We start from the raw sequence: 23585 nt of genomic DNA, 5'->3' as shown, positions 1-23585 counted from the left end.
CTCCTCTGGGCTGGGGAACAGAATTAGTTTCAATTTCCTGAGCTCAGCCTTTGCCCTGTCTCCAGCTACAACTGGCTGTGCCCCTCCCTGGAGCTGACTCAGGCTGTTTGCTGGATTGGAAGGAGCCAATGAGGACAACACAGCACTGGAGGCTTTGGTGAGCAATGTCCCACTAGGGCTCTGGCCCTGGCACCCACCCCTGGGCTGGTGTGGAGGGTCCTGGGGCATCACGTTTCCCAGAATCCACCAGGCTGGGCTGATCAGCTCCCAGAACTGTGCATGTAAGGAGCCAGAGTGAGGCTTATGCAGAATTCATTGTGTTTGATGTGGACACACAAAGTAATAGTTGAGTATTTATATGTATCTAGTTACATGCTCTGGGTTGCACAGTTTTACCATGTTCAATTTTCACAGCAGTGGGAAATGCTAGGGGGAGGGGCAGGCAATACTCAGCTCAGACAGTAACTATTCAGTGACAGACACTGAGATTCAAACAGTACAATCTTTATTATTAAACCACAAATTGTCAGTGTGACTCCCAAGACAGACTAATTCAAGTCCTTGAACTCTAAGAAGTTTTCAAGCTGCCTCAGTTCTTTCTGGGCGTGTGTGTAACTTTCAGTTACTATGAATGGAAAGATTTTTTTCCTGGGTTTGTGAGTGGACAGTGAAATCAAGGTTCGCTGGCATCTGCTCCCTTCAAGCCCAGTGACATCCAATTCTCAGGCCAAACACTTATTCCAGCTGGAATCCATGTTTCAGGGGCCCGATTCTGATGTGTGCTAAGGCTGCTCTGGCTCATTCTAAAGGAGCCTCAGTGTCAATAGAAGTGACCAGGCTGGGTCAGATCAAAAGCCCCTCCAGCCCAGTGTCCTGTCTGCCCAGTGCCCTATGCAGGTGCCCCAGAGGAAATGAACAGAACAGGGATCTCCCAGTGAGAGCCCAGGACACTTCTGTCAAAGCCCCATGGGATGAAGTGCGAGGTTCGGAGGGAGTGTGGTGGGCTCACAGGGAGGGCTGTGGGGGGCCCCATAGGGAGGATTGTAAGGGGCTCGCAAGGGGGGCTGAGAGCTTGAATGGGAGGTGTAGGGTGGGGCTTGCACGGGGAATTTCATGATCGCAGGGGAGGTTGCGGGGGGCTCGCAGGGGGGTGTCACAGTTGCAGGGGAGGTTGCGGGGGGCTCGCAGGGAGTGTCACAATCTCAGGGGAGGTTGTGGGGGGGTTGCAGGGGGGTTGCAGGGGGCTCACAGGGGGTGTCACGTTCGCTGGGGAGGTTGTGGAGGGTCAGGGGGGTGTCACGGTCACGGGGGGGGGGTTGTGGGGGTGTCACGGTTGCATGGAGGATTTGGGTGGGGGTAGTCCCAGGCGCTCCCTGCCCCGGCCCAGGGCCCGGCCCCCGCGCACGTGCCGCGTATCTCGGCCCAGCCGGGGTGATACGTTCTGGGCCCGGGCTCCGCGCGCGCCTGCAGGTTCTGGGCGGGGGGGCGGGTCCGTGTCTCGCGCCAGGAGGCGGGGCCCGGTGACGTCACTGAGGCTCCGCGTTCTGATTGGTTCGTGGAGCCCCTGCCCCGGCCCCTGCCGAATCTCTCCCCCGCGCCCTCAGTGTCTCTGGGGCAGCCCGTCACTCCCGGGCGGGAGAGCAAGGGGCGAGGCAATAAACGTCATTGATGACGCCGTACGGGGGCGGGGAAATCGCACGTCACTCGGGGCTCACAGCCGGGGGTTCGCTTGTCACTCGGGCTTCAGAGCAAGGGGCGGGGCAAACAACGTCACTGAGGGGAGCCCCTCGGTCTGAGCTAAGCCCTGGCGCTGGGCTCTCATCGGAGTTATTGACCCGCTGCGCATGCGCGGTCTAACCGCGCCCGTCCCAGTCCCTGCGTTTTCGGCCGTGCTCCGGCCCCGCGCCGCGCGCCCTGAGGCGGGAGCCGTTGACAGGGGCCGTTGGCGCCGTTACTCGCTGCGGGGTTGGCCCAGCGCGGGGGAGGCCGCAGCGCAGCGCGAGGGAGCTGGAGGGGGGCTGTGACTTCCCGTCCTGCGCTGCGGGTGTGTCCGGCGCTGGGCCTCGCCCCCCCCTCCCGTGTCTGATGCTCCCGCCGGGCGGGGGGGCTGCAGAGTGTGCGGGGGGGGGGGGATTTGAACACAGGGAGGCGGGGCCCTGGCATGAGGGGCGCAGAGACCGGGGGTCTGGCTGGGCAGGGGGCTGAGGGGCCCAGGGGAAGTCCTGGGAGCGGGCAGGGGGGCAGCGAAGCTTTTGGGGCTTTTTTGGTTTTTAATTTTGATTTTTTTTGTATCCTCAGTGCTGGTGCCCCCTCCCCCCATTGCTGAGCACAGGGAAGTGGCTGCCCAGCCCAGAGGCAGCCATGGCAGCAGAGCGCTCCCTGGAAAGTGTCCGGGAGGAAGCGCCGCGTCCCGTCTGTCTGGAGGATTTCACAGCCTCTGTCACTCTGGAGTGTGGGCACAATTCCTGCCAGGCCACCCTCAGCCGTCAGTGCAGAGACACTGAGCAGCAGGGACCCCTCCGGCCCAACCGGCAGCTGGCAAACGTGGTGGAACTAGCCAAGCCGCTGAGTTTCCAGGCAGCACAGAGAGCAAGATGGGACGGGGTGTGTGGGGAGCACCAGGAGGCTCTGAAGCTGTTCTGTGAAGAGAATCAAACTCCCATCTGTGTGGTGTGTGACAGATCCTGGGATCAAACGGTGGCGCCTATACAGGAAGCTGCCCAGGAGTACAAGGTACAGAGTTGCTGTCCAGTGTAACGGGAAATAACGTTGGGTTTTAATTACAGGCTAATTTCACTGACTGTTACCGGGCCCAGGTGTGGCACAGCTCTGTAAAGCCTTCATGGTACAAGTGATGCTGTAAAAAGTAAAAGCTCTGGCTTTGTGGCAACTCACATCAAGTCTTTACAGGTACCTGATGTGGGAAATGTTTCTCTGAGGCTCTGAATCCTGAAACCCAGCCCTCGCTGGTGGCAGAAGGGGTGTTTGCACAAGGGAAGTTATCAGAGAGGTTTAGATCACAGGAGCAACAGGCCACTCCGTCAGTGAGCTGCCTTGGGACTGGAGAAGAGGAGGTTACACACTGTTACTGATTGGAGGAACAGGACTAATAATCTGGCATTTGCCTTATAGACCCGCAGTGGCATCTGGGCCCTGCACAACACCCAGCAAGGGAAAATCCCTGCCCTAACTGGTAGGGACCTAGCTCCCTGCCCCTCAGCATCACTGAACAGTGATGAAGTGTGGCCTTTATGAGGGAAAGATGCCTTGATAAAGCCCCAGGCCCCGCAGGGAGAGGAGGTTTCCCGCTAAGATGCTGAACTCCTGGGCTGCTCCATGAGGGGTTAAACTCTGATTCAGCAGCTGGCACTAGATGAGGTTGCTGGACTGGATGCTGTGTGGGGCCCCGAGCGCCTTCACTCCACCCATAGCAGGGTTTCAGGAAGCACAGGTCTATGCCAGGCAGAACTGGGATTCAACTGGATTGTAGCAAGAGTTCAAACTGGTTAACTGATGAGCTAATGGTTATTGGTGCCAGTTACTGGTTAAACTTCCCACTGTCCCAGCAGTGCCCGCTTGCCTCTGGCAGCTACTGTCAGTCTGCAGCTGCTGGGAGTTTCTATTGGCCAACAGTTATTGTGGCTGTCCCCAGCAGACCTTGTCAGAGATCCCCAATACCAGGAGAGCCTATTTACACTACCAGCCCTGCCTGTCAGCAGGGTAAAAAATACTGTCATTGATAAAATTGTAATCGGTTACATGATTAGTATTCAGTATCGGGGGTAGCCGTGTTAGTCTGAATCTGCAAAAGCGGCATGGAGTCCTTATAGACTAACTGAAGTGTAGGAGCATAAGCTTTCATGGGCAAAGACCCACTTCGTCAGATGCATGTAATGGAAATTTCCAGAGGCAGGTAGAAATATGCAGGCCAGAATCAGGCTGGAGATGACGAGGTGGTGATTAGTATTGTTAAGCATTTTTACCTCCCTAATCCCCCACCTGCGTCGTTCTTTAGGAAGGTGCCACCACCGATCCGTTCTCAACCTTTGCAGGTGTCCTCCTGCATCCTCAGAGTATGTCTACACCACAGCGTTAATTTGAGTTATCTTTATTCGAAATAGTTAATTCGAATTAAGCTAACTTGAATTAACGTGTGTACACACAAAATGCAGTTTGAATGAGCGTTTTGCTAATTTGAACTACTGCATCCACGCTGAGTGGACACAGAATCGGATTTAAGGCCGGCTGGAACCAGGTCAGGGGTATCTTTGTGTGGCTGTTGCCTGAGGCTGAGGCTTGTGCTTAAGGGGACACACACATAACGCCCCTTCCCCCCCCCCTTCCCCCTCTCCCCAGGCAGCCAATGCTCAGGTGTCCCTGCTTGATTTCCTGCCTTGCTGCGGGACAGCAAAGCATTTGTTTCTCAGAGTGCTCTGGTTGCTCTCACTCAAGACACCCTGGCACTCGGCAACATGGAGCCAGAGCAGCCCCTGGGCACTCGGGTGCGTCTTGTGGATGCGTTGCTGTCAGCCTGGCTGCACCTGCTGCAGGCTGCCATCCAGGACATCCATCGGGGGGCTGTCAGTATCCAGGAGGCCCTGCGGGAGAGCGTCCACCATGAGGAGCACTCAGCCTCCATGGTCTGCGCCACTGGGGGCTTGTGCCTCATTCCTCCCTCATGTCCTTCCGCTTACCCCTCCTTAACCCGCCTTCCTGATTTCCAATAAAATACCTGTATTTTCATGAACAAAAACTCTTTATTTAACAAAACTGGGGGGGATGAAACCCTGGTGAGAGTTGGGAAAGGAGGCTGGAGAGGGGAGGAGGGAGAGGGACACCTGGGAGGAAGGATTTGGAAGGGGAAGGCAAGGGGAAGAAGGGGGAGGAGAACCTCAGGGTTGGGGGGTCTTCCCGGCCCTCCTGTCTCCCAGCACTGCGTGTGGGGGTCCTTGGCGTCCCCGAGAGGGCGGGAGGGGGAACAGGTGGGGGGGGAGGAAGAAGAAGCGGGAGGGAAAGCAGGAGTGGGAGGAGGAGCGATAGCTGGGGCAGCCACAGGGGCTGGAGCGGCAGCCGGCACCAGTCTCTGCACCAGGGTCTACAGGTTGTCATGGATGGCACGGCCCTGCTCCAGCAGCTCCTGCAAGCCCTCCTGCTGCAGCTGCAGGTCTTCCTCCACCCAGCGCTCCTGGCAGCAGACCTGCCTGACATATAGTGCCAGGTGCTGCCAGTGGTACTCCTCCAGGTGCCGGGTCATCCTGCTGGCCTGGGTGCGGGAGGCTGTCCTGGGCGGGGTGCTGCGCCCTGCACTCGCAGCTGGTGCAGCTGTGGAGAAACAAGAGACCTGCTCAGTTATCCCTGGGGACACAGTGGGTGAAACCCTGCCCCGCTCTGCAAGCTGAGGACGGCAGGTCTCCGCACCATCATGTCCTGCTATCCCTGGGAGTGTGAGCTGGCCCAGGACTGCACCCATGCCCCTGTGCTGTATATTGTGTGGGGGAGTGGTGGGGGGAGGAGGGGAGATGTGCCCTGCCTCTGCATAGAGGGAGCTTCTGGAGAGAGGGCATTGTGCAGTGTCTCTCCCCGGGGTCAGGAGCATGTCATGTGCCTTCATACATACATGCGTGTGGGTAACAGGCCAGGGCTCCTGTGTGGCACATGCACAGGTTGCTGCATGATCTGTGGTCAGCAAGGACCACACGCGCAGTCCCTAGGTTCCCCCCCCCCCCCCCACATAAGGGGACAGTGATGGCACTCACATGTCGAGGCCTCCCTAGCCTTGGATGACACTGGCGACAAGCTTGCTTGGATGGCTCTGGGTGCCCGGGGTGCATGGCAGGCTCCCTCCAGGCTGTGATTCCAAATTAACTTTGCTGTGTAGACATACCTTCAGTCTTCTCCTGTCTCTTTTTCTATGGATAAACCCATGTCCAGGGCTGAGTCCCTGCTGGACAAGGGCAGAGTTCCACAAAATTGGGACTCTCTTAAAGGCAGATAAATGGGCTCCCAACATCTAATGGGGTTTGCCCTCGTGCTTACATCTGCTTCCTCAGGACAAATTGGAGACTCATTTGAAGACTCTGAAGAAGGAGAGAGAAAAGCTGCTGAGAAGGAAAACAACAGCAGAAGGGAAAAGCCAGGAGTATCTGGTAAGTGCTTGTGGCTATGGACCAGCAGGGACTGGCCGTGGGAGGGCTGTTAGGAGGCAGACGCCTGTGTGGTCTTGGTGAGGTTGGGCTTGTTTGTGTTTCTCCTGGATCATGGATTGCTGGCTGAGATCCATGTGTAGGCAGGCCCTGAGCATCCATGTCAGCATGAGTTCGTGTCCAGCCTTTGTGGCTTTCCCAAGGGAGCTGAATGTTCCCTGAAGGGCTGTCTGCTCACTTGGTGCATTAACATGTTTGCTTCTTTTTCCTCTCTGGGTATCTCTGTCAGGCTGGTGCTAAGTCCTGCCTGCTGCTGCTCTGGGTCTGAATTCCCAGAGCCCATGAATGACAGAAGATGTTGCCCATGACTGAGGGACATGGGTCAAAGGAGATGCTGGGAGAGTCGCCTCTGCCGAGTAACCACAAAGTAGAGTCAAATGTCACACATTTTAGGTTTTTCCAAGAAATTCTTGCTGCTGCGCGCTGTTCCCCATGAAAGAGCCCTGGGCTCTGTCCATGCCCCTGACCAGCCCTTTCCCTGTTTTCACACAGAAATGGACCCAAGCAGAGAGGCAGATGATTGTGGCCGAGTTTCAGCAGCTGCAGCTGTTCCTGGAGGAACAAGAGCGACTCCTGCTGGCCCAGCTGGAGAAGTTAGATGAGGAGATTGGGAGGTTCCAGACTGACACTATCAGGAACCTCTCCATGCAGATTTCCCGCCTCAGTGAGTGGATCGGTGAGCTGGAGGGGAAGTGTCAGAAGCCAGCCAGTGAATTCCTGCAGGTGAGACTGAGGGAGAAACATCCCAGCTCCTCACACAGGGAAGGGGAGGCTCCTGAATCACAGGTGCTGGGGTCCAGCTGTCAGATCTCAGTATAATACCTTGCGCATTGCTGCCATGTGAGTGACTCTTGTGCTTTGTAGAGTTACAGGCACAGAGCTATGAGAAATGGCAAAGCCCCATTAGCTCAGAGGATCCATGTTCCTGGGGGCAGGGCCTCTTCCCATGTTTGCATAATCCTTTCTGTGAGGTCCCCTGTGGGTGTCCAATGGAGCTGAGATTCTTTTCTCTGTCTTTTTTTCTAGGACGTCAGAAGCGCCCTGAGTAGGTACGTGGCTTTCACTCTCCTCACACTGCAGAGCGCAGGGAAAGGGCTTGGAACTGATGTTAGCACCACATCTCCACAGGGCTCTACAGCCAGGTGTTAGATACAAATATTTCTGACTCATTTAATTCTGAGGGTCTCATCCTCGCACTTTAGACTCTGGAATTCCCCATTCAGGACACAGTCTGACCTCAGGTGTTTCCTAGAGCTCTCACCTCCCTGGGGACTGGCTACTTCAGGACTGTGGGGTGGAACATGGGCCTGTCACTGCTGGGCACATTCAGCCCAGAGCAGCAGGGACCAAGAGTCTGTCCCACCTGAGGGCTGTTTGGAGACCTGTGTGGAAGGAGCTGGGGAGGGGGGAGCTGGTGTCTCACTGTAGTCCCTAGTGGACAGATTCTTTCAGCCCTTCACATGGGAACCTTCTGTCCCTCGGCGTCTGGGCCAAGGAGTAAGTTGGCCACGGAGACTCAATTCCCCTTTAGTCCCCCAGCCAGTCTCCCCAGACCAGAAGTGAAGAACAGCAATGGGACCTTTCAGGGGAAGGTTGCACGGCCATGGGATGTGTTGTCCCTGCTCTCAGGCTGGGAGAATTGGAGGATTCTAACCCCAGGCCTGTTAGAGCTGAGACTTACTAGCCAGAACTTATCAGCAGTAAACTAAATACAATCACATGGAATTGTTTCTGTCCAGGTGTGAGACGGGGCAGTTCCAGCTGTCAGAGATTTCCCCTGAACTGGAAGAACAAGTCAGCAGTTTCTCCCAGAAAACGATTGCTCTATCGGAGACTCTGAGGCAGTTCAAAGGTACCTGGAAGGGATGGATGAGGGGAAAGTGGTTCAAGTATCTGAGACTATTGAATTGGACTCTGAAGCCAACCTCCCTCTGCCTCAATTCCCACATGGAGAATGACGGCCACATCACTCTGCTCTCCTTAGAGACACTGAGCGAACAGACCCACCTGCTTGCAGATAGAGCCAGGGGTTTGCAAACTCTGAACCTCCCATTTAGAGATCAAAATGGCCAAAGTTACTGTGATGGCTACATGTCCCACAACCACCGCTCCAGGATATGATAAGAGGCAGTGAGTGAATGAGAAACCAAGTGGGAGGGGGTGAGGAGGGAAGAGTAAATCTCACAGCTTCTCTCTCCTGGGATGGGTGAGAGGCTGCAGGGATGTTGGATGCATGGCTGGGAGGTGCCCGAGTGAGAGAGGAAATGAAAGTTTCAGACTCTTTTATACTAAATACCTGAGTGTGTGTGTATCTGGTCTCTGATACAATTGAAATGCAGAGTTCAGAGTGGGACATTGTTATAAAGAGGAGAACCTAGAATCTCACCTCTCTTATCCCTTCGCCCACTAGACACTCTGTCCTCTGCACTGGAGAGAGGAAGATTAAAATCCCTGGGAGCTTTCAGACAAGGTGAGTTTGCAGGTGGAGATTCTTTAAATGATGAGAAAATTCCTGTGAAAACATTTTCATGGGATTGTCATTGAAGTTACCAACGAAACCCAGTGACCATGGCATGCACAGCCCTAAATCTCACCCACTGATCAATGAGGAGCCCCAGGGGTGCTGCATAGGGACCTGTGGACACTTTGAGAAACAGTGGTCTGTGAGTTTGTGATGCTAAAGGGGTGAAGTTAAAGCACACAATGGACAGCACCTTCAGGCTCAGATTTCACTGCTCAGTCAGTTTCAATCTGGGGTTGGTTTCAAACAATGAATAGGCTGAAAGGCTTGTAGCTGACTGGCTTCCACTGTATCAGTTTGTTCAAGGCAAGAAACTGCTGGATCCCCAAGGGCTGTTAAGTCTAGTGCAGGCCTGGGTAAAATACAGCCCATGGGCCAGATCCACCCCACGGATGCCACTCCCCATCTGCAAGTCATTCAGAAAGCGACTGTGAACCTGGAGGGGAGGGGAGAAGGCTTCAGGTGCTGCTTCTACCCCCAGGACAATCTCATTGGCTGGTTTCTGGCAAGAAACAAAGCACCGTGCCCCCTCCCCTCTGGATTATAATTATTCACACACGCATATGGCCCTGCAGCCAATGAGAGGGTCGGGCAGGCTCCCTGCCTGCCTACGATGCTTGGGCTCTGGCCAGGAGTCACTCAGATAAGTCTCCTATCCAGAGCTTGCCTCTGCCACCCCAACCTCTCCCTTCCCCTCCTAATCTCTGCTTCCCACTCCTGCCCTCTGCTCTGCATACCCAAACTCTGTCCTCCTCCTGCAGCTATATATGCAAGAGCTCTCAGTGGTCAGAAACCCACAGCCCCTTATTAGTCCACCAAGTCATTTCTCTAAATTAAAGTTACTTTAAATATCTAATGAGTAGTTGGCTAATCCAGTGTCCTAGATCACAGCCTGCCTCCTTCACCCAAACTCCCTCCTAGACCCCTCTACCTGTCCTGCATCCCACACCATTATCCCAAGCTTCCTTCTTCTCCCAATGTCCATCCAAGACCCTGCATTTTGTGCATTAATGTCATGGAAGAGTGCAGCTCTCAGCCACTTTCCATTTGGCCCCCATCAAAATGTATTGCCCACCCCATCGGGTGGATACGGCTCAGTGAGAGCCAATAAGTGAAAGCTCAAGCCAGACCATTTTAGGCTAGAAAAGAGGCACAAATGTTTGATAGGGAAGCAGATTAGCTACTGAAACAAATGAACAAAGAACTGGTGGATTCTCCCATCTCTTAATGTCTTCAAATCACTGGGGGACTTTCTTGAAAGTACACTGTGGGGAAACAGCTTTGTGCCTGGGTAACCGGACTAAGTGTAATGGCTTGTGCCACAGAGGGGGATTGCATGACTAAGGATATCTTCTGATCCCATGAATCCATGAATTTTAAGAGCTCTTCCTGCAAACACTCAGCACACATGTTTAATAATAAGCATCTGAATGGTGGTGTTACCTTCACTGACTCTGTTGTGGAAAGGGTTTATAACGTCTCTGTCAGATGAGAGAGCAAAGTTTATGCTGCAAATCTATGAATGAAGACTAAGGGTTTTAAATACAGCAGCCTGCATTTGGTCTATGTCCATGTTCAGGCAGATGAATATGTGGCTTATCAGAAACACTGGGTGCTGAGAACTAAATCCCATTGTTGCAGACGGAGTAATGTTGTAACTCACGCCAGGTACAGAGAGAAATGAATATGGATTTGGGATCTAACTTCTGTTTCTGGAATATCTAGACTAAAACTTTTACCCACAATGGCAGAGTCTAGCATGTGTCTCACCACGGACAGAGTCTGGGCAGAATGGGGGTGTGGAAAGGGTTAAAGCCTCTTCTGAAATGTCTCCAATGCCCCTTCTCCCCCTACCAGGCTGCAGAACACCCATGTTTGTCTCCAGCTCAGTCTCTGGCCTGAGGAGCCAGGGACAGGAATTGGCCGTGGCGGAGCCTGTGAGCTTCGAGGAGGTGGCTGTGTACTTCTCTGAGGAGGAATGGGCTCTGCTGGACCCGGGCCAGAGAGCCCTCTACAGGGATGTGATGCAGGAGAATTATGAGGCTGTGAACTGGCTGAGTAAGGATTCCTGTCCCCTTGGGTAACAGCAGCTGGGTGGGCTCTGGAGCATCTGGGTTGTGTTTGGTTCAGGGTTATTCATTGCCTCTGCCCCAATGTCAGGAGTATCTGCCATAATAATCCTGGCTCTTGTGTGAAAGACTGTCCCCTCCATGCTCCCTCCCAGGGAAGGCAGGTTCAAGGATATAACAATGGCTCTTCCCACACCTAAGGTTTCGCTGCGCTTCCCCCGCTATCTTGCCCATCTTGTATTTTGACCAGACGTGTAAGTGGAAGGGCTCAGGCAGGAACAGCAGGTACCAGAGGTCTTGATCTGACTGCTGTTAGGGGCTTCAGGGTCCCCGTGCGGCAGTGTGCTCAGCGATTGGAAGGAGGGTACGGTTCCCAGAGTCCTTCCCTGCCTGTAGCTAATCTCTGTGACATGCTGGTATTTGTCAGTGGGAGGGGCTGGATGCTGGCGCTGAGGGAGGATGGATGAGGCAGTTGACGCTCTGCGAGTATTTTGTCTGAGGTAGCTCTGTAGTAGAGAAACGTGAGCAGAGCTCTCCTTGCATTTCAGGCACAGGTTGGGTTTCCTTTCAAAAGTTCAGCTTCATTCTCTCTGGGGTTCACTTGCCTCTCTGTGCAGTGGAGATAAATCAGGTCACCTGTCTTGTCTTTTTATATCTTCAGGTAGGAACTTTTTCTTCCTGTGTGAATGTCTGGCTTCATGCTCAGGAGACCTGTGTTCAGTTCTCTGCCTCTGTCATAGACTTCCTGTGTGACCTTGATCAAGTCCCTTAGAGACTCTGTGTGCGGTCGCCTCTCTCTGTAATAGCTATTATAGTGTGTCCTTGTTTCTCAGGGCTGGGAAGGATACCTACACTAAAGAGCGGTGATGCTTAGCTCCATATGAGCATCCCGATAGCACAGTGGGGTCCTGATTTACACCAGAGTTCCCAGGTGCTGCTGGGTTTGATAATTTTGCTTCCCATAGCGACTGCAATGCCTTAAGAATTGCTGCTAGCGCCACAGAGCATTGTTACAGCTGTTCAGGGTGGGTGGCTCTTTCTGGAGCCTTGATGCCAGCAGCACTGTCAGAGCGTGCAGCTTATCCATGCAGCACACCACAGGGTTACTGCTAAGAAAGACCCATGCTCCATTCGGAGGCTAAGGCACTCGGCCAGGTTTATTGTGAAAGGAGCAGGGTGCTAGCGTCCCAGCTCCTCAGACACAGGTATAGTGAGACTTGTTCCAACCCAATAATGATACCAGCTCAGTCAGCAGCTAGAACACTGCTCCTCAGCCAGTATCAACATGCCCCTTCTGTGACTTCTTTTCTCACATTGACACAAACAAAATTAATGTTGCGTTCAATGTGTTGCTATCCCCCTTGGCCTTCTCCCTGTTTGTTTGAACAAAACATCCATATCCATTATCCCCTCATCCCGTTCATGTGCACAAGGGTCAGTGAGCTATTTGGTAGGACTGTGTTTGCAGTTCCTGCAGAGAGCGGTGTTGATTGCCCTCCTCCTGCTCAGGAATGTGATTTCTTGGTTAGTTGATAGCAGTGCTCCACCATTCTGCCAAAGCCTGGCTTGTTTTAGTTAAAAAATAATGGGCATAAACAAGATAATCCTAGTAATCAGATCAGAATTTTCCCATTGACTCGGCACACAGCATGCTTCGCACAAGCTTTCTTGCGATTGTGTAACACTGGTAGCACAATGATCTCCATGGTCACATCACAGGTGGCTCTTCCAAACACTAAATGCAGGTCCAATAAGGGGTGGAAGCAAAGCTGAGGGGAAGGCGCTCACAAGGTGCAAATGTGGTAGATTCTGTGTCTCCCTGGAGCGGCCCAAAATCAAAGGCCAGGCTCACCGGAAGAGGGAGGCTGGGAAACCACACAAAGGCTGCTGCTGGCAGAGTAGTACCAAGGCTACAGACGAGGAGCTGAGTAACAGCCACAAACATCAGAGAAGCAGCATGGCCCAGCTTCACCCTGGCTGGTTGCTGGAGAAGCCTAGCGCCACCCTGGGCAGCCACGGGAACGGCAGCTGTTGTGGGCAGCTAGCAGGGCTCACCCAGACACAGGTAGTTGGGATCAGGGCTCAAGAGCATAGGCAGGGCCTGAAGCAGCCTGCCAAGGATTCACTTAGCTGCTCAGGCAACTTCCTCTGCCTTAGAATCATAGAATAATAGGACTGGAAGGGAACTCAAGAGGTCATCGAGTCCAGCCCCCCGCCCTCAAGGCAGGACCAAGCACCGTCTACACCAGGGGTGTCCAAACTTTTTTCAAAGAGGGCCAGATTTGATGAAGTGAACATGCGTGAGGGCCGACCATTTTGCCTGACATTCTTTGAACCATTAAAATTAAATGCAAATTAACTATTTTATGCAAAGTTTATTGCAAACGGCATACTTTTCATTTCGTCACATGGATGACAAATCTAAACAGGTGTTAAATCACTCTGCCTTTCATATCTGAAGGCCAGATGAAAAAAAAAATCCAGGAAGCTGAAATATATGTCAGGAACATTGTAAAGTACATTACATATTATTGGTAATAAAGGTTGTCTGTCAACTTTTAAGTGCAAAAAATATGAACAGGAACATAACACCAAGTATACATGTTGTGTCCAAATATATTTATAACTGATTTAGACCAACTGACATTAACTGAGATTTTTACAGTGTATTCATCTCAATACATATGGATTTGTTGGGGGCCATAAAAGATAGATATTGCCAAATTATCTGGGGGGCCGTATTAAACCAGAAACCGGGCCACAATTGGCCCACGGGCCGGACTTTGGACATGCCTGGTCTACACCATCCCTGACAGATGTCTATCTAAGCTGTTCTTAAATATCTCCAGAGAGGGAGATTCCACCACCTCCCTTGGCAATTTATTCCAATATTTGACCACCCTGACAGTTAGGAATTTTTTCCTAATGTCCAATCTAAACCTCCCCTGCTGCACTTTAAGCCCATTACTCCTTGTCCTGTCCTCAGAAACCAAGAGGAACAAATTTTCTCCTTCCTCCTTGTGACACCCTTTTAGATATTTGAAAACCGCTATCATGTCCCCCCCTTAATCTTCTTTTTTCCAAACTAAACAAGCCCAATTCATGAAGCCTGGCTTCATAGGTCATGTTCTCTAAACCTTTAATCATTCTTGTCACTCTTCTCTGTAGCCTTTCCAATTTCTCCACATCTTTTTTGAAATGTGGTGCCCAGAACTGGACACAGTACTCCAGCTGAGGCCTAACTAGTGCAGAGTAGAGCGGCAGAATGACTTCACGAGTTTTGCTTACAACACACCTGTTGATACAACCTAGAATCATATTTGCTTTTTTTTGCAACAGCATCACACTGTTAACTCATATTCAACTTGTGGTCCACTATGACCCCTAGATCCCTTTCTGCCATGCTCCTTCCTAGACAGTCGCTTCCCATCTTGTATGTATGGAACTGATTGTTCCTTCCTAAGTGGAGCACTTTGCATTTCTCTTTATTAAACCTCATCCTGTTTACCTCTGACCATTTATCTAACTTGCTAAGGTCATTTTGAATTATGTCCCTATCCTCCAAAGAATTTGCAACCCCACCCAGTTTGGTATCATCTGCAAACTTAATAAGCATACTCTCTATCCCAATATCTATCTTGGGCCTTCTTCTGGCCCAAGTAGAACATCTGAGCCAAAGAGCAGGGGGAGCCCAGCCCACCTGCCAGGAGCTTTGTGGACAGAGCCTTGGGGAGCTAGAGCTAGTCCTTCCTCTCCAAGTCCTAGTGACCTGGCATGTGGCCGCTACAGTCTGAGCCCTGTCTGGGGGCTTTGGTGTCAGACCTGCCAGCCCTCCCTAGGGCTCCCCTTCTGAGCAGTGTGTCCCTGTCCTGCCCTGAGATACTGGGGATGAGGGGGATGGAATGGGCTTTGAGGGGGACTGAGTTGTACCCTAGAGAGTGCAACAGAGTGCTCAGCTCCCCTGGGGAAAGAGCTGGGCCATTCTCAAGGTGGAGGGAGGGGATGCGCCTTTACTGCAGTTGTGTGTGTGTCCTTGGCTCTTGTACCAGCCAGATCCCAGTCTCTGCAAGGTGGGAAAAGGAGCCTCTCTGGATGGGTGACTCAGATCCTGGCTCTGGAAGCAGTAATGGCAGAGACCTTAATGAACAAGATCAGCACTTGATTACTTACTCTCCAACAGGATTTCCACTCTCTGAAGCTCATGTGATCTCCTGGGTGGAGCGAGAGGAGGAGTTGCAGGTCCCAGATCACCAGAGCTGTGAGGAAGGGGAGATCATCAGTGGCATCCACACAGGTGAGCAATCAGTTAAATTGCCTCAGAAACTAACTTATAGCAGGTGTTACTTGTGTGTTTTCATGAAGTCTGTCTGACTCTTCAGCCTGTCTTCAACTTGAGCCAGAGTGTGGTGGATGAGGAAAGACTGGGTTTTCTCTTCTGTGGAAGAGTTCTGAAGAAGGAGGGTGAACTCAGCTCATGATAATTCAGTCATTATTTGAGCGTGTGTCCCCTTTTCTATTCCTCTTTCAGAGTTTTCTTTCAGCTCATCATAGAGAATAACTCCTGTCTGGATTATTTCTCTATCCCAACAGGTGATGGGATGCTGACTGAGAACCATGATCTTGTGCAGCAGGAGGGATCGGAGCAAGTGTCTCCATGTGGGATGTTACTGGGAAGACCTGAAGGGCATGTTTCCCAGATACGTGAGCAGGGAGAGACTTGTGAGAGTCAGCATAGCCCAGAAAGGCAGCATGGAAACCATCCAGGAGGGGGACAGGATAAATCAAGTCACAGGAGCAGAGGAGAGAAAACAAACACAGAAACCATTCAACAGAAAATCCCCCATCGACAGTCACCCTGCACTTGTAGTGACTGTGAAACTCCTATTGAACATCAAAGAGCCCACACAGGAGAGAAGCCATTCAAGTGCTCCGACTCTGGGAAAAGCTTCAGTCAGCACTTGCACTTTACGAACCATCAGATACTACATATAAGAGAGACACCCCATAACTGCTCTGACTGTGGGAAAAGCTTCAGTAGAAGTGAACACCTTGTTAGACATAGGAGAACCCACACAGGAGAGAAACCTGTCAATTACTCTGACTGTGGGAAAAGCTTTCTGAGCAGCTCACACCTTGTTACACATAGGAGAGCCTGTACAGGGGAGAAACCCTTCAACTGCTCTGACTGTGGGAAAAGCTTCCGTCAGAATTCATGCTTTGTTAACCATAGGAGGACCCACTCAGGAGACAAACCTTTCAATTGCTCTGAGTGTAGGAAAAGCTTCAGTAGAAGTGAACACCTTGTTAGACATAGGAAAACCCACACGGGAGAGAAACCTTTCAATTGCTCTGACTGCGGGAAAAGCTTCAATGAGAATTCAGAGCTTGTTATCCATAGGAGGATCCACACAGGGGAGAAACCTTTCAATTGCTCTGACTGTGGGAAAAGCTTCAGGAAGAGGTCAAACCTTGTTACACATAGGAGGAGACACACAGGAGAGAAACCTTTCAATTGCTCTGACTGTGGGAAAAGCTTTATCGGGAGATCAGACCTAGTTCTCCATAGGAGAACTCACACAGGAGAGAAACCTTTCAATTGCTTTGACTGCGGGAGATGCTTCAGTCAGAAGTCAGTGCTTGTTAGACATAGAACAACCCACACAGGAGAGAAACCTTTTACTTGCTCTGACTGTGGGAAAAACTTCAGTAGAAGCTCACACCTTGTTAGACATAGGAGAACCCACACATGAGAGCTACCCTTCACGTGCTCTGACTGCAGGGAAAGCTATAGTCGGTGCTCCTGCCTTACTAACCATCAGATAAAACATACAAGAGAGTTGCCTCATAACAGCTCTGATTGCAGAAAAGGTTTCAAACACAGGTCAAACATTAACATAAGAACGGCCATACTGAGTCAGACCGAAGGTCCATCTAGCCTAGTATCCTGTCTTCCAACAGTGGCCAGTACCAGATGCCCCTGAGGCAGTGGACCGAAGATCATGCTCAAGCAATTTTTCTCCTGCCATCCTTCTCCAGCCTTTGACAAACAGAGGGCGAGGGGCACCATTCCTTACCCCCTCGCTAATATCCTTTTATGGGGGACCTAATCTCCATGATTTTATGTAGCTCTTTTTTAACCTCTGTTACAGTTCTAGCCTTCACAGCCTCCTCTGGCAAGGAGTTCCACAGGTTGACTGTGTGCTGTGTGAAGAAGAACTTTCTATTATTACACTGCTTTACAGCCAAAATGCTTCTGAAATAACTGTAGTCAAACTTTACTAATTCTGGGTCACAGAACAAAAATGATGCTTAAAATTGTTGATTGGCTCTAGTTTTCAAGATATGCTATTGGGTCAGTATATACGACCTTTGACTTGCGAATGGCGGAGGATAAGTGAGTTATAAAGGGAAGGGATCTCAATTTAAACCAGAAATGACTAAAATACACCTTTGACTAAATCTATGACTGGGTTTGGACAGTACTTGCTTTTTAGGCAAAACAATGAATGATGCAATCTGAAGCTGGTATTGCGTCATACATGATATGAATTTCATCATGTTATTCCTAGAAGTCATGGATGTTTAGCCGCATAATGGCAATGTTTTGCCATCATTTCCTGTTGGTCATGTAGTCCATATGAAGGAAACCTATGACAACATGAAACAACTTTTGAGGTGCATAAACTATGACCAACATCAGTGGCAGCTTTGTGGCGATTTGAAGGATGTTGCTCTCTTGCTTGGTCTGCAGACTGGATACACAAACTTTCAAGTACCTCCGTAGAAAATTTTCAAGGTTAAGTGAAGCTAAGATAAAGGAAGGTGTCTTTGTTGGTCCTCAGATTCGTGAACTTCTTCGAGATGGTGCATTTGACCATGCACTGCATGGCAAGGAAAAGATGGCATGGAAAGCCTTCCAGTTAGTGGCAATAAATTTTCTCAGAAACAACAAGGCAGACAACTACAGGTTGTTGGTGGAAAACCTCCTCAAGGCATGCAAAAGCCTTGGTTGCAACATGTCACCAAAGATACATTTTTTGCACTCTCAGTTAGATTTTTTTCCACTGAACTGCGGAGCAGTGAGCAACGAGCACGGCAAGCGATTTCACCAGGACATTGCAACAATGGAGAAACGCTATTAGGGCAAATGGAGCCCATCAATGCTTGCAGACTATTGCTGGACAGTGACAAGAGATGCTCCAATTAATGAATACAATAGACAAGCCAAGAAACGCCGCGTAGACACTGAATAGGACTAAACTATGTACATAATAGTTTTTTGCTTTTTGTTTCATAATACATTTTATTGCTATAACCCTTTTGCTGATTTTTAAAGTGTTACATAAACAGGACAGGTGAAATATTATCATGTAAAGCAAACATAAACACATGAAAAGACCTAGGTTTACAATTTATGATTAAAACGCTATTATCTACACAATATACATAGACATAAAATGTAAAAATTTAAATATCTTGGAAACAGCCAATCAGTTGTTTTAATTGTCATTATTGAATTTAGCACATCAAAATACATAATAAATAGCACATTTTATCTCTGAAGCAGACGACTTCTTAAAAAAGTGTAGACCAGTGTTAGTTTTAAACCTGCTACCCACTAATTTCATTTGGTGTCCTCTAGTTCTTATATTATGGGAACAAGTAAATAGTTTTTCTTTATTCATCCTTTCCCCATCACTCATGATTTTATACACCTCTATCATATCCCCCTCAGTCCCTTCTTTCTGAACTGAAAAGTCTCAGTCTCTTTAGCCTCTCATATGGGACCCATTCCAAATCCCTAATCATTTTAGTTGCTCTTTTCTGAACTATTTTAATGCCAAAATATCTTTTTTGAGGTGAGGAGACCACATCTGTTCACAGTATTCAAGATGTGAGCGTGCTGTAGATTTATATACGGGCGGTAAGATATTCATCTTATTTTCTGTCCCTTTTTTAATAATTCCTAGCATCCTATTTGGTTTTTTGACTGCCGCTGCACACTGAGGTCATTTTCAGAGAACTATCCACAATAACTCCAAGATCTCTTTCCTGATTAGTTGTAGCTAAATTAGCCCCCATCATATTGTATGTGTAGTTGGGTTTATTTTTTCCAATGTGCATAACTTTACACTTATCCACATTAAATTTCATTTGCCATTTTGTTGTCCAGTCACTCAGTTTGGTGAGATCTTTTTTTGAAGTTCTTCATAGCCTGCTTTGGTCTTGACTATCTTGAACAGTTTAGTAACGTCCGCAACGTGGCTACCTCACTTCTCACCCCTTTCTCTAAATCATTTATTAATAAGTTGAATAGGATTGGTCCTAGGACTGACTCTGGGGGAACACCACTAGTTACACCTCTCCATTCTGAAAATTTACCGTTTATTCCTACCCTTTGTTTCCTGTCTTTTAACCAGTTCTCAATCCATGGAAGGATCTTCCCAATTATCCCATGATAACCTAATTTCCACAAGAGCCTTTTGTGATGTACCCTGTCAAGGCTTTTTGGAAATCTAAGTACACTATATCTACTAGATTCCCCCTTGTCCACGTGTGTGTTAAACATAAGACAACCTACAGACGAGAGAGAGCTATTCAGCTGCTCTGACTGTGGGGAAAGCTTCAGTCAGAGCTCAACTTTTGTTAGCCATTGGAGAACCTACAGTGGGAAGAAACCTAGAACTTGAGTTCCCTGTAAGCTATGTGGCTAGGTGGCTGTGCCTCAGCCTATTAAATGCCATATGAGCTTATAGGGCTTTGGTGGGGAGAGATACCTCTACCCACTGGTCTCAACCCCAGCCCAGTCCCGCTGTGGCCAGAGGACAGTTGGCTATCCCATGGCCCCAGGCCCAGAGTTACCATGGCAGGGAGAGGTGGGTCTCCCTCCTCCCCCTTCACAGTAACACGTGTGCTGGGGCAGCGAGAGCTCGTGGGAGTCTTTTCTCCTTGATGTAGCCTTTCAGTGGCCTACATGTCAGTCCCCTCCATCTTTAAGATCACAGCCCCAGCTAGAGCCTTCAACCAGTAGTCCTAAGATTTTCCATCCATGAGTAGAGTGAATTTTTTCTTGTGCACAAAGAGTGACATCCTGTGAACTTGTTCAGATGTGTGCCTACATGGCACCCACGAGTTAATGAGTTTTACACACACACACATATGCAATTTAAATTATGGAACAAATATACTAAACCAAAGGATAATTAGCAAGGTGCGTGACCCTGCATGCATGCACCCTGAAAACGTACCAGCTTGGCACCCAGTCTCATTCCCACCCACCCTTGCTCTATTTTTCCTTCATCCATGAGCTCCCCATCTCCTGCACCCCCATCCTGTGCACCCTTTGCCACAAACCCTGCCTTGTGCCCCTAACTTCTGCAGTGTCCCCTTCATCCGAACCCCTGCACTTTCCTCCCAGTCTAATCTAGTCATAGTGTAGTAATTTGTAAAGGATAAAAAATGAATGCACCATCCCTAGCCATTGACTCTAAAGCTCATTCTGCAGCTGCAAGTTAATGACATTCAGAAGATGAATTTAGGGATATCACCAGAAAACTTTATCCAGCTCTTTTTCTTCAGCCCACATTACTTCACTGTATATAAGACACAATCTAATTATAGATTATATTTCTTATAGTATCTGCATGCTTTAGACCCATCAGTCATAGAAAAGTCCCTTTAATATGTCATCAATTGTATATTGATTTAGCATCAATAGAAGATAATCAACAGCATTAAAGTTTTAGTTGCCTCTACACAGTGCACATGGGTGTGTGAGAGTGAGAGAAATAACTTCCACGGGGACAAAAATAATCATTGGCACCATCAACATTATTGATGTGATTGATGCCTTCACAAATGACAAGAATATTGAGGGTCAGAGAGAATTGTTCTCCTTGACATGATTTAGGCTGTTAAATATGAACAGGGCGCAGAACATTTCTCTAGTCATCTGCCATCTATTTTATCCCTCAGATAACCTGCAGATTTACCTTTGAGATCCCAAGGTGGAGATCTTTAATGAAGTGGAGTTGGAACCAGACCTCTACCACATGGCCCCAGTCTCTAGAGCAGCCAGTCCTTCACCACTCTGGGTCCTTGGCTTTGGCTGCTGGAGCAGCTGCTGGAGTGAGCCCCCCCACCACATGGCTCTGGGCCGGGGCTGCTGAAGCCCTCACTGCCTGTGATGCTGCTGCGGCTCAGACCCTGGCCAAGTCTGTCAAAGTATGCAGTACCCACAACAGAGCTACAGCTGAAGCAGGCCCCCATTGTGGCTCTGGCTCTGGCTCTGGCCCTGCCACTGTCCAGGACTGCTAGAATAAGCCCTGTCTGCCGCACAGCCCACCCTGGAGCAGTTGAGTAGTCACTGCGTGGCTCTGCTTTGGAGGTGGGTGGGCTTCAGCCTGAGGGAACCCTGCCCTCAACCCTCCACACTGCAAACCTCATCCCTGAGGCTCTCATCCCCAGCACCACCCCAGAGCCAGACCTCACACCTTTGTTCTCCAACTCTTTGCCCCAACCCTATGTCCCTTCCCACAATCCAAATCCCCTGAGCCTCACTCCGGCCACATGAGCTAACGTTTTTGTACCAATACAGAGATTGTGTGTCTCACATTCCCTCCCTGTGGGTACCCTGTCACACAGTTGGGCTGAGCCCAAGCTGTGTCCTGGAATCCCTGAAAAACAAATCCTAATATCCTGTTTCCAATTGTCCAGCAGAGATGAAACCCAGCCCCTTAACAGAAGTATCAGCATCTGGGCTGACGTCTATGGGTAGAGTCCTTGATTAACACAAGCCTCACCTTCTCCAGGCTGGGGCTCCCCCAGTGAGGGGTTTGGATCAACAGAAACGCAGCCTTCCAGGCTAAGGTCCCGCAAGACATGTCCTTACTTAGCAAGTGCACAGCCTTCTCGGCTCAAGTCCACAGGTAAGTGTCTCTAGTTCACCAGTGCACAGCCTTCTCAGCTCAAGACCAATGACAGGGAACTCTTAGCGTGGGCTAGCAAAGGGGTCGGCCCCTGGGTTGGAGATAGCGGGACCCAGGCCCTCTTTCTCCACTGGGTCCCAAATCAGAGCCCTAAGCGCAGGGAAACAGTCCACTGACTGGGTTGGTGCGAACGAGCCAAAACTCACCAACCCCCACTGGGCCATTCAGGTATTCCCTCCCCGAGCCACTTTCTTCTATGCAGCAGCTGCCCTACCTGGGCTGGGGCCACCGAAGAACTCGGTGCCCATGATGCCACCAGGAGCCCATTGGGGGCTTGTATCTCCAAGAGGCTCTGGAGGAGAGTTTCAGATAAGGACACCTGTGAGACTCTCCCCTGGGCATCCCCACAAGGGGCCTCTACATTGCCCTCTGTGCCTCTCTCCCCCCCCCACCGTTCCCCTGCTCTCCCCCCCACTTTCCTCTCCCCCTGCCCTTGCCGGTAAAACAAACTTGACTTTTCCCTGCTGAAACAACGAACTGTGGTTTTCATGTGGGGAATGTAGAAGTGGGGAGGGGCTGGGTAAAGAACCTGGGAGGGAGTGGGAGGCTGGTGGAGAGGTGAGGAAGGGAGAGGTGGGGCTCAAAGATGGGGCTGGAACTGGAGCCTGCCTCTGGTGGCCCCACTGCTTCATGGGCGGGGGCCTCAGCAGCCATGGAATGGCTCCAGGGGAAGAAGCCAGAGGAGCAGGGGCAGCTGCAGGCTCAGAGGGAACTGGAGCAGGATTGAGTTTGGGTTGGGGAGGGCCAGCTGCCAGGCCACTGAAGCAGACAACCAAGCAGTTGGCAGCAGCACTATGTGCCTAGTACATGCTCCAGGCCACCTGGAAATATTGAACCTTTCTCTGGCTTGGGTGCCTCCTCCCTGCAGGGTGCCTTGGGATAGCCACTGTGGCAGCAGGAATTTGGACATCAAGTCACCCCATTGGGAACAATGGAGGGAAGAGAAGAGTTTCCCTGCTACTGGAGAAAGCAGGCCAGGCCAAGGCCCTTTTAGCCACTGGGTCGGTGCAGGCTGAAGCATCCTCCCACCAGTTCTCTGGCCTACTTGCAAAGCTCTCAGCCTTCTCTTGTTTCTGCTTCCCTGTCCATAACAGGCAGCTAAACAAGGGCAAGTCACCAAACCAAACAGCCCTGTGGCTAGTATGGGGATTGAAATCACAACTTTGGTGTTATTAGCACCACGCTCTAACCAACTGCGCTCACCAGCCTACAGAAACCTAGCTTGTAAGTGGCCTTTTCAGGGGGGCATCTCAGGCAGATGCAGGGACATCTCTGCAGCTGCTAAGGGCTCTTCCCTGGCAGGGTCACTAGTGACTCACTGTGATGTGGGCTGGCTAGTCCAGATGCTTTGAGGTTTGGTCAAGGTGGCTGGTGGCTGGCATGGCGCACTGAGACCCAGGGCAAAGAGGCAGCTGGAATCTCTTTCTGCCAGCACCTTGCCTCCCAGCTTCTTCCCTGTCAGCAGCAGCCGCAGCCCCTTTCAACCACTGGGTCAGGCCGGGAAGGGAGGCAGGAATGGGGCCAAGTAGCGAGTCAGTCTGAGGAAGGCAGGAAAAGCTCGTCTTGCCTTGCAGGGCCGCTGGCAACAGCTTCTCTCTTGTGTGCTGCTGAGGAGAAAAATGCACTGAAAGGGACTATAAAGCCCCATTTAGATGAGCATTAGAGGTGGGCACCTGTTAGCGCCATGGGGGCAAGAGTTGGAGTCTTGCTGCTGCTGGAACCACACATGAGAACAGCAAGATTGTAAGTTCCAGGGCCCATCCAAACCAGAGACTGAGCTCCGGGTGTATCAGACACCCATCAG

The 23585-nt window shown here is 50.6% G+C and overlaps 1 protein-coding gene across 2 annotated transcripts; it reads left to right on the top strand.

Moving 5' to 3' along the window:
* Positions 1-11: 11 nt before the first annotated feature.
* On the top strand, positions 12-21666 carry LOC142821490 (uncharacterized). Of its 2 annotated transcripts, none has more exons than XM_075912545.1 (10): positions 12-157; positions 2299-2733; positions 6051-6146; positions 6696-6926; positions 7230-7252; positions 7943-8055; positions 8614-8673; positions 10582-10782; positions 14974-15087; positions 15384-21666. In XM_075912545.1, the coding sequence occupies exons 2-10, from the start codon at positions 2362-2364 to the stop codon at positions 16541-16543; spliced, it is 2370 nt and encodes a 789-aa protein (XP_075768660.1). In that variant the 5' UTR covers positions 12-157; positions 2299-2361; the 3' UTR covers positions 16544-21666. The 2 variants fall into 2 exon arrangements, with proteins under 2 accessions (XP_075768660.1, XP_075768659.1); XM_075912544.1 differs by lacking the exon at positions 12-157 and adding an exon at positions 1743-2044.
* The last annotated feature ends 1919 nt before the right edge of the window (positions 21667-23585 follow it).

The sequence above is a fragment of the Pelodiscus sinensis genome, chromosome 31 (genome assembly GCF_049634645.1).
Source record: "Pelodiscus sinensis isolate JC-2024 chromosome 31, ASM4963464v1, whole genome shotgun sequence".
NCBI lineage: Eukaryota > Metazoa > Chordata > Testudines > Trionychidae > Pelodiscus > Pelodiscus sinensis.
This window is presented reverse-complemented; position numbering and strand designations above follow the sequence as displayed.

Excerpts from the sequence above, each read along its gene's own strand:
- LOC142821490 (XM_075912545.1), top strand. The coding sequence starts at position 2,362 with ATGGCAGCAGAGCGCTCCCTGGAAAGTGTCCGGGAGGAAGCGCCGCGT. Across the intron at positions 6,147-6,695 it reads GGAAAAGCCAGGAGTATCTG|AAATGGACCCAAGCAGAGAG; the intron begins GTAAGTGCTTGT and ends GTTTTCACACAG. Across the intron at positions 8,674-10,581 it reads CCTGGGAGCTTTCAGACAAG|GCTGCAGAACACCCATGTTT; the intron begins GTGAGTTTGCAG and ends TCCCCCTACCAG.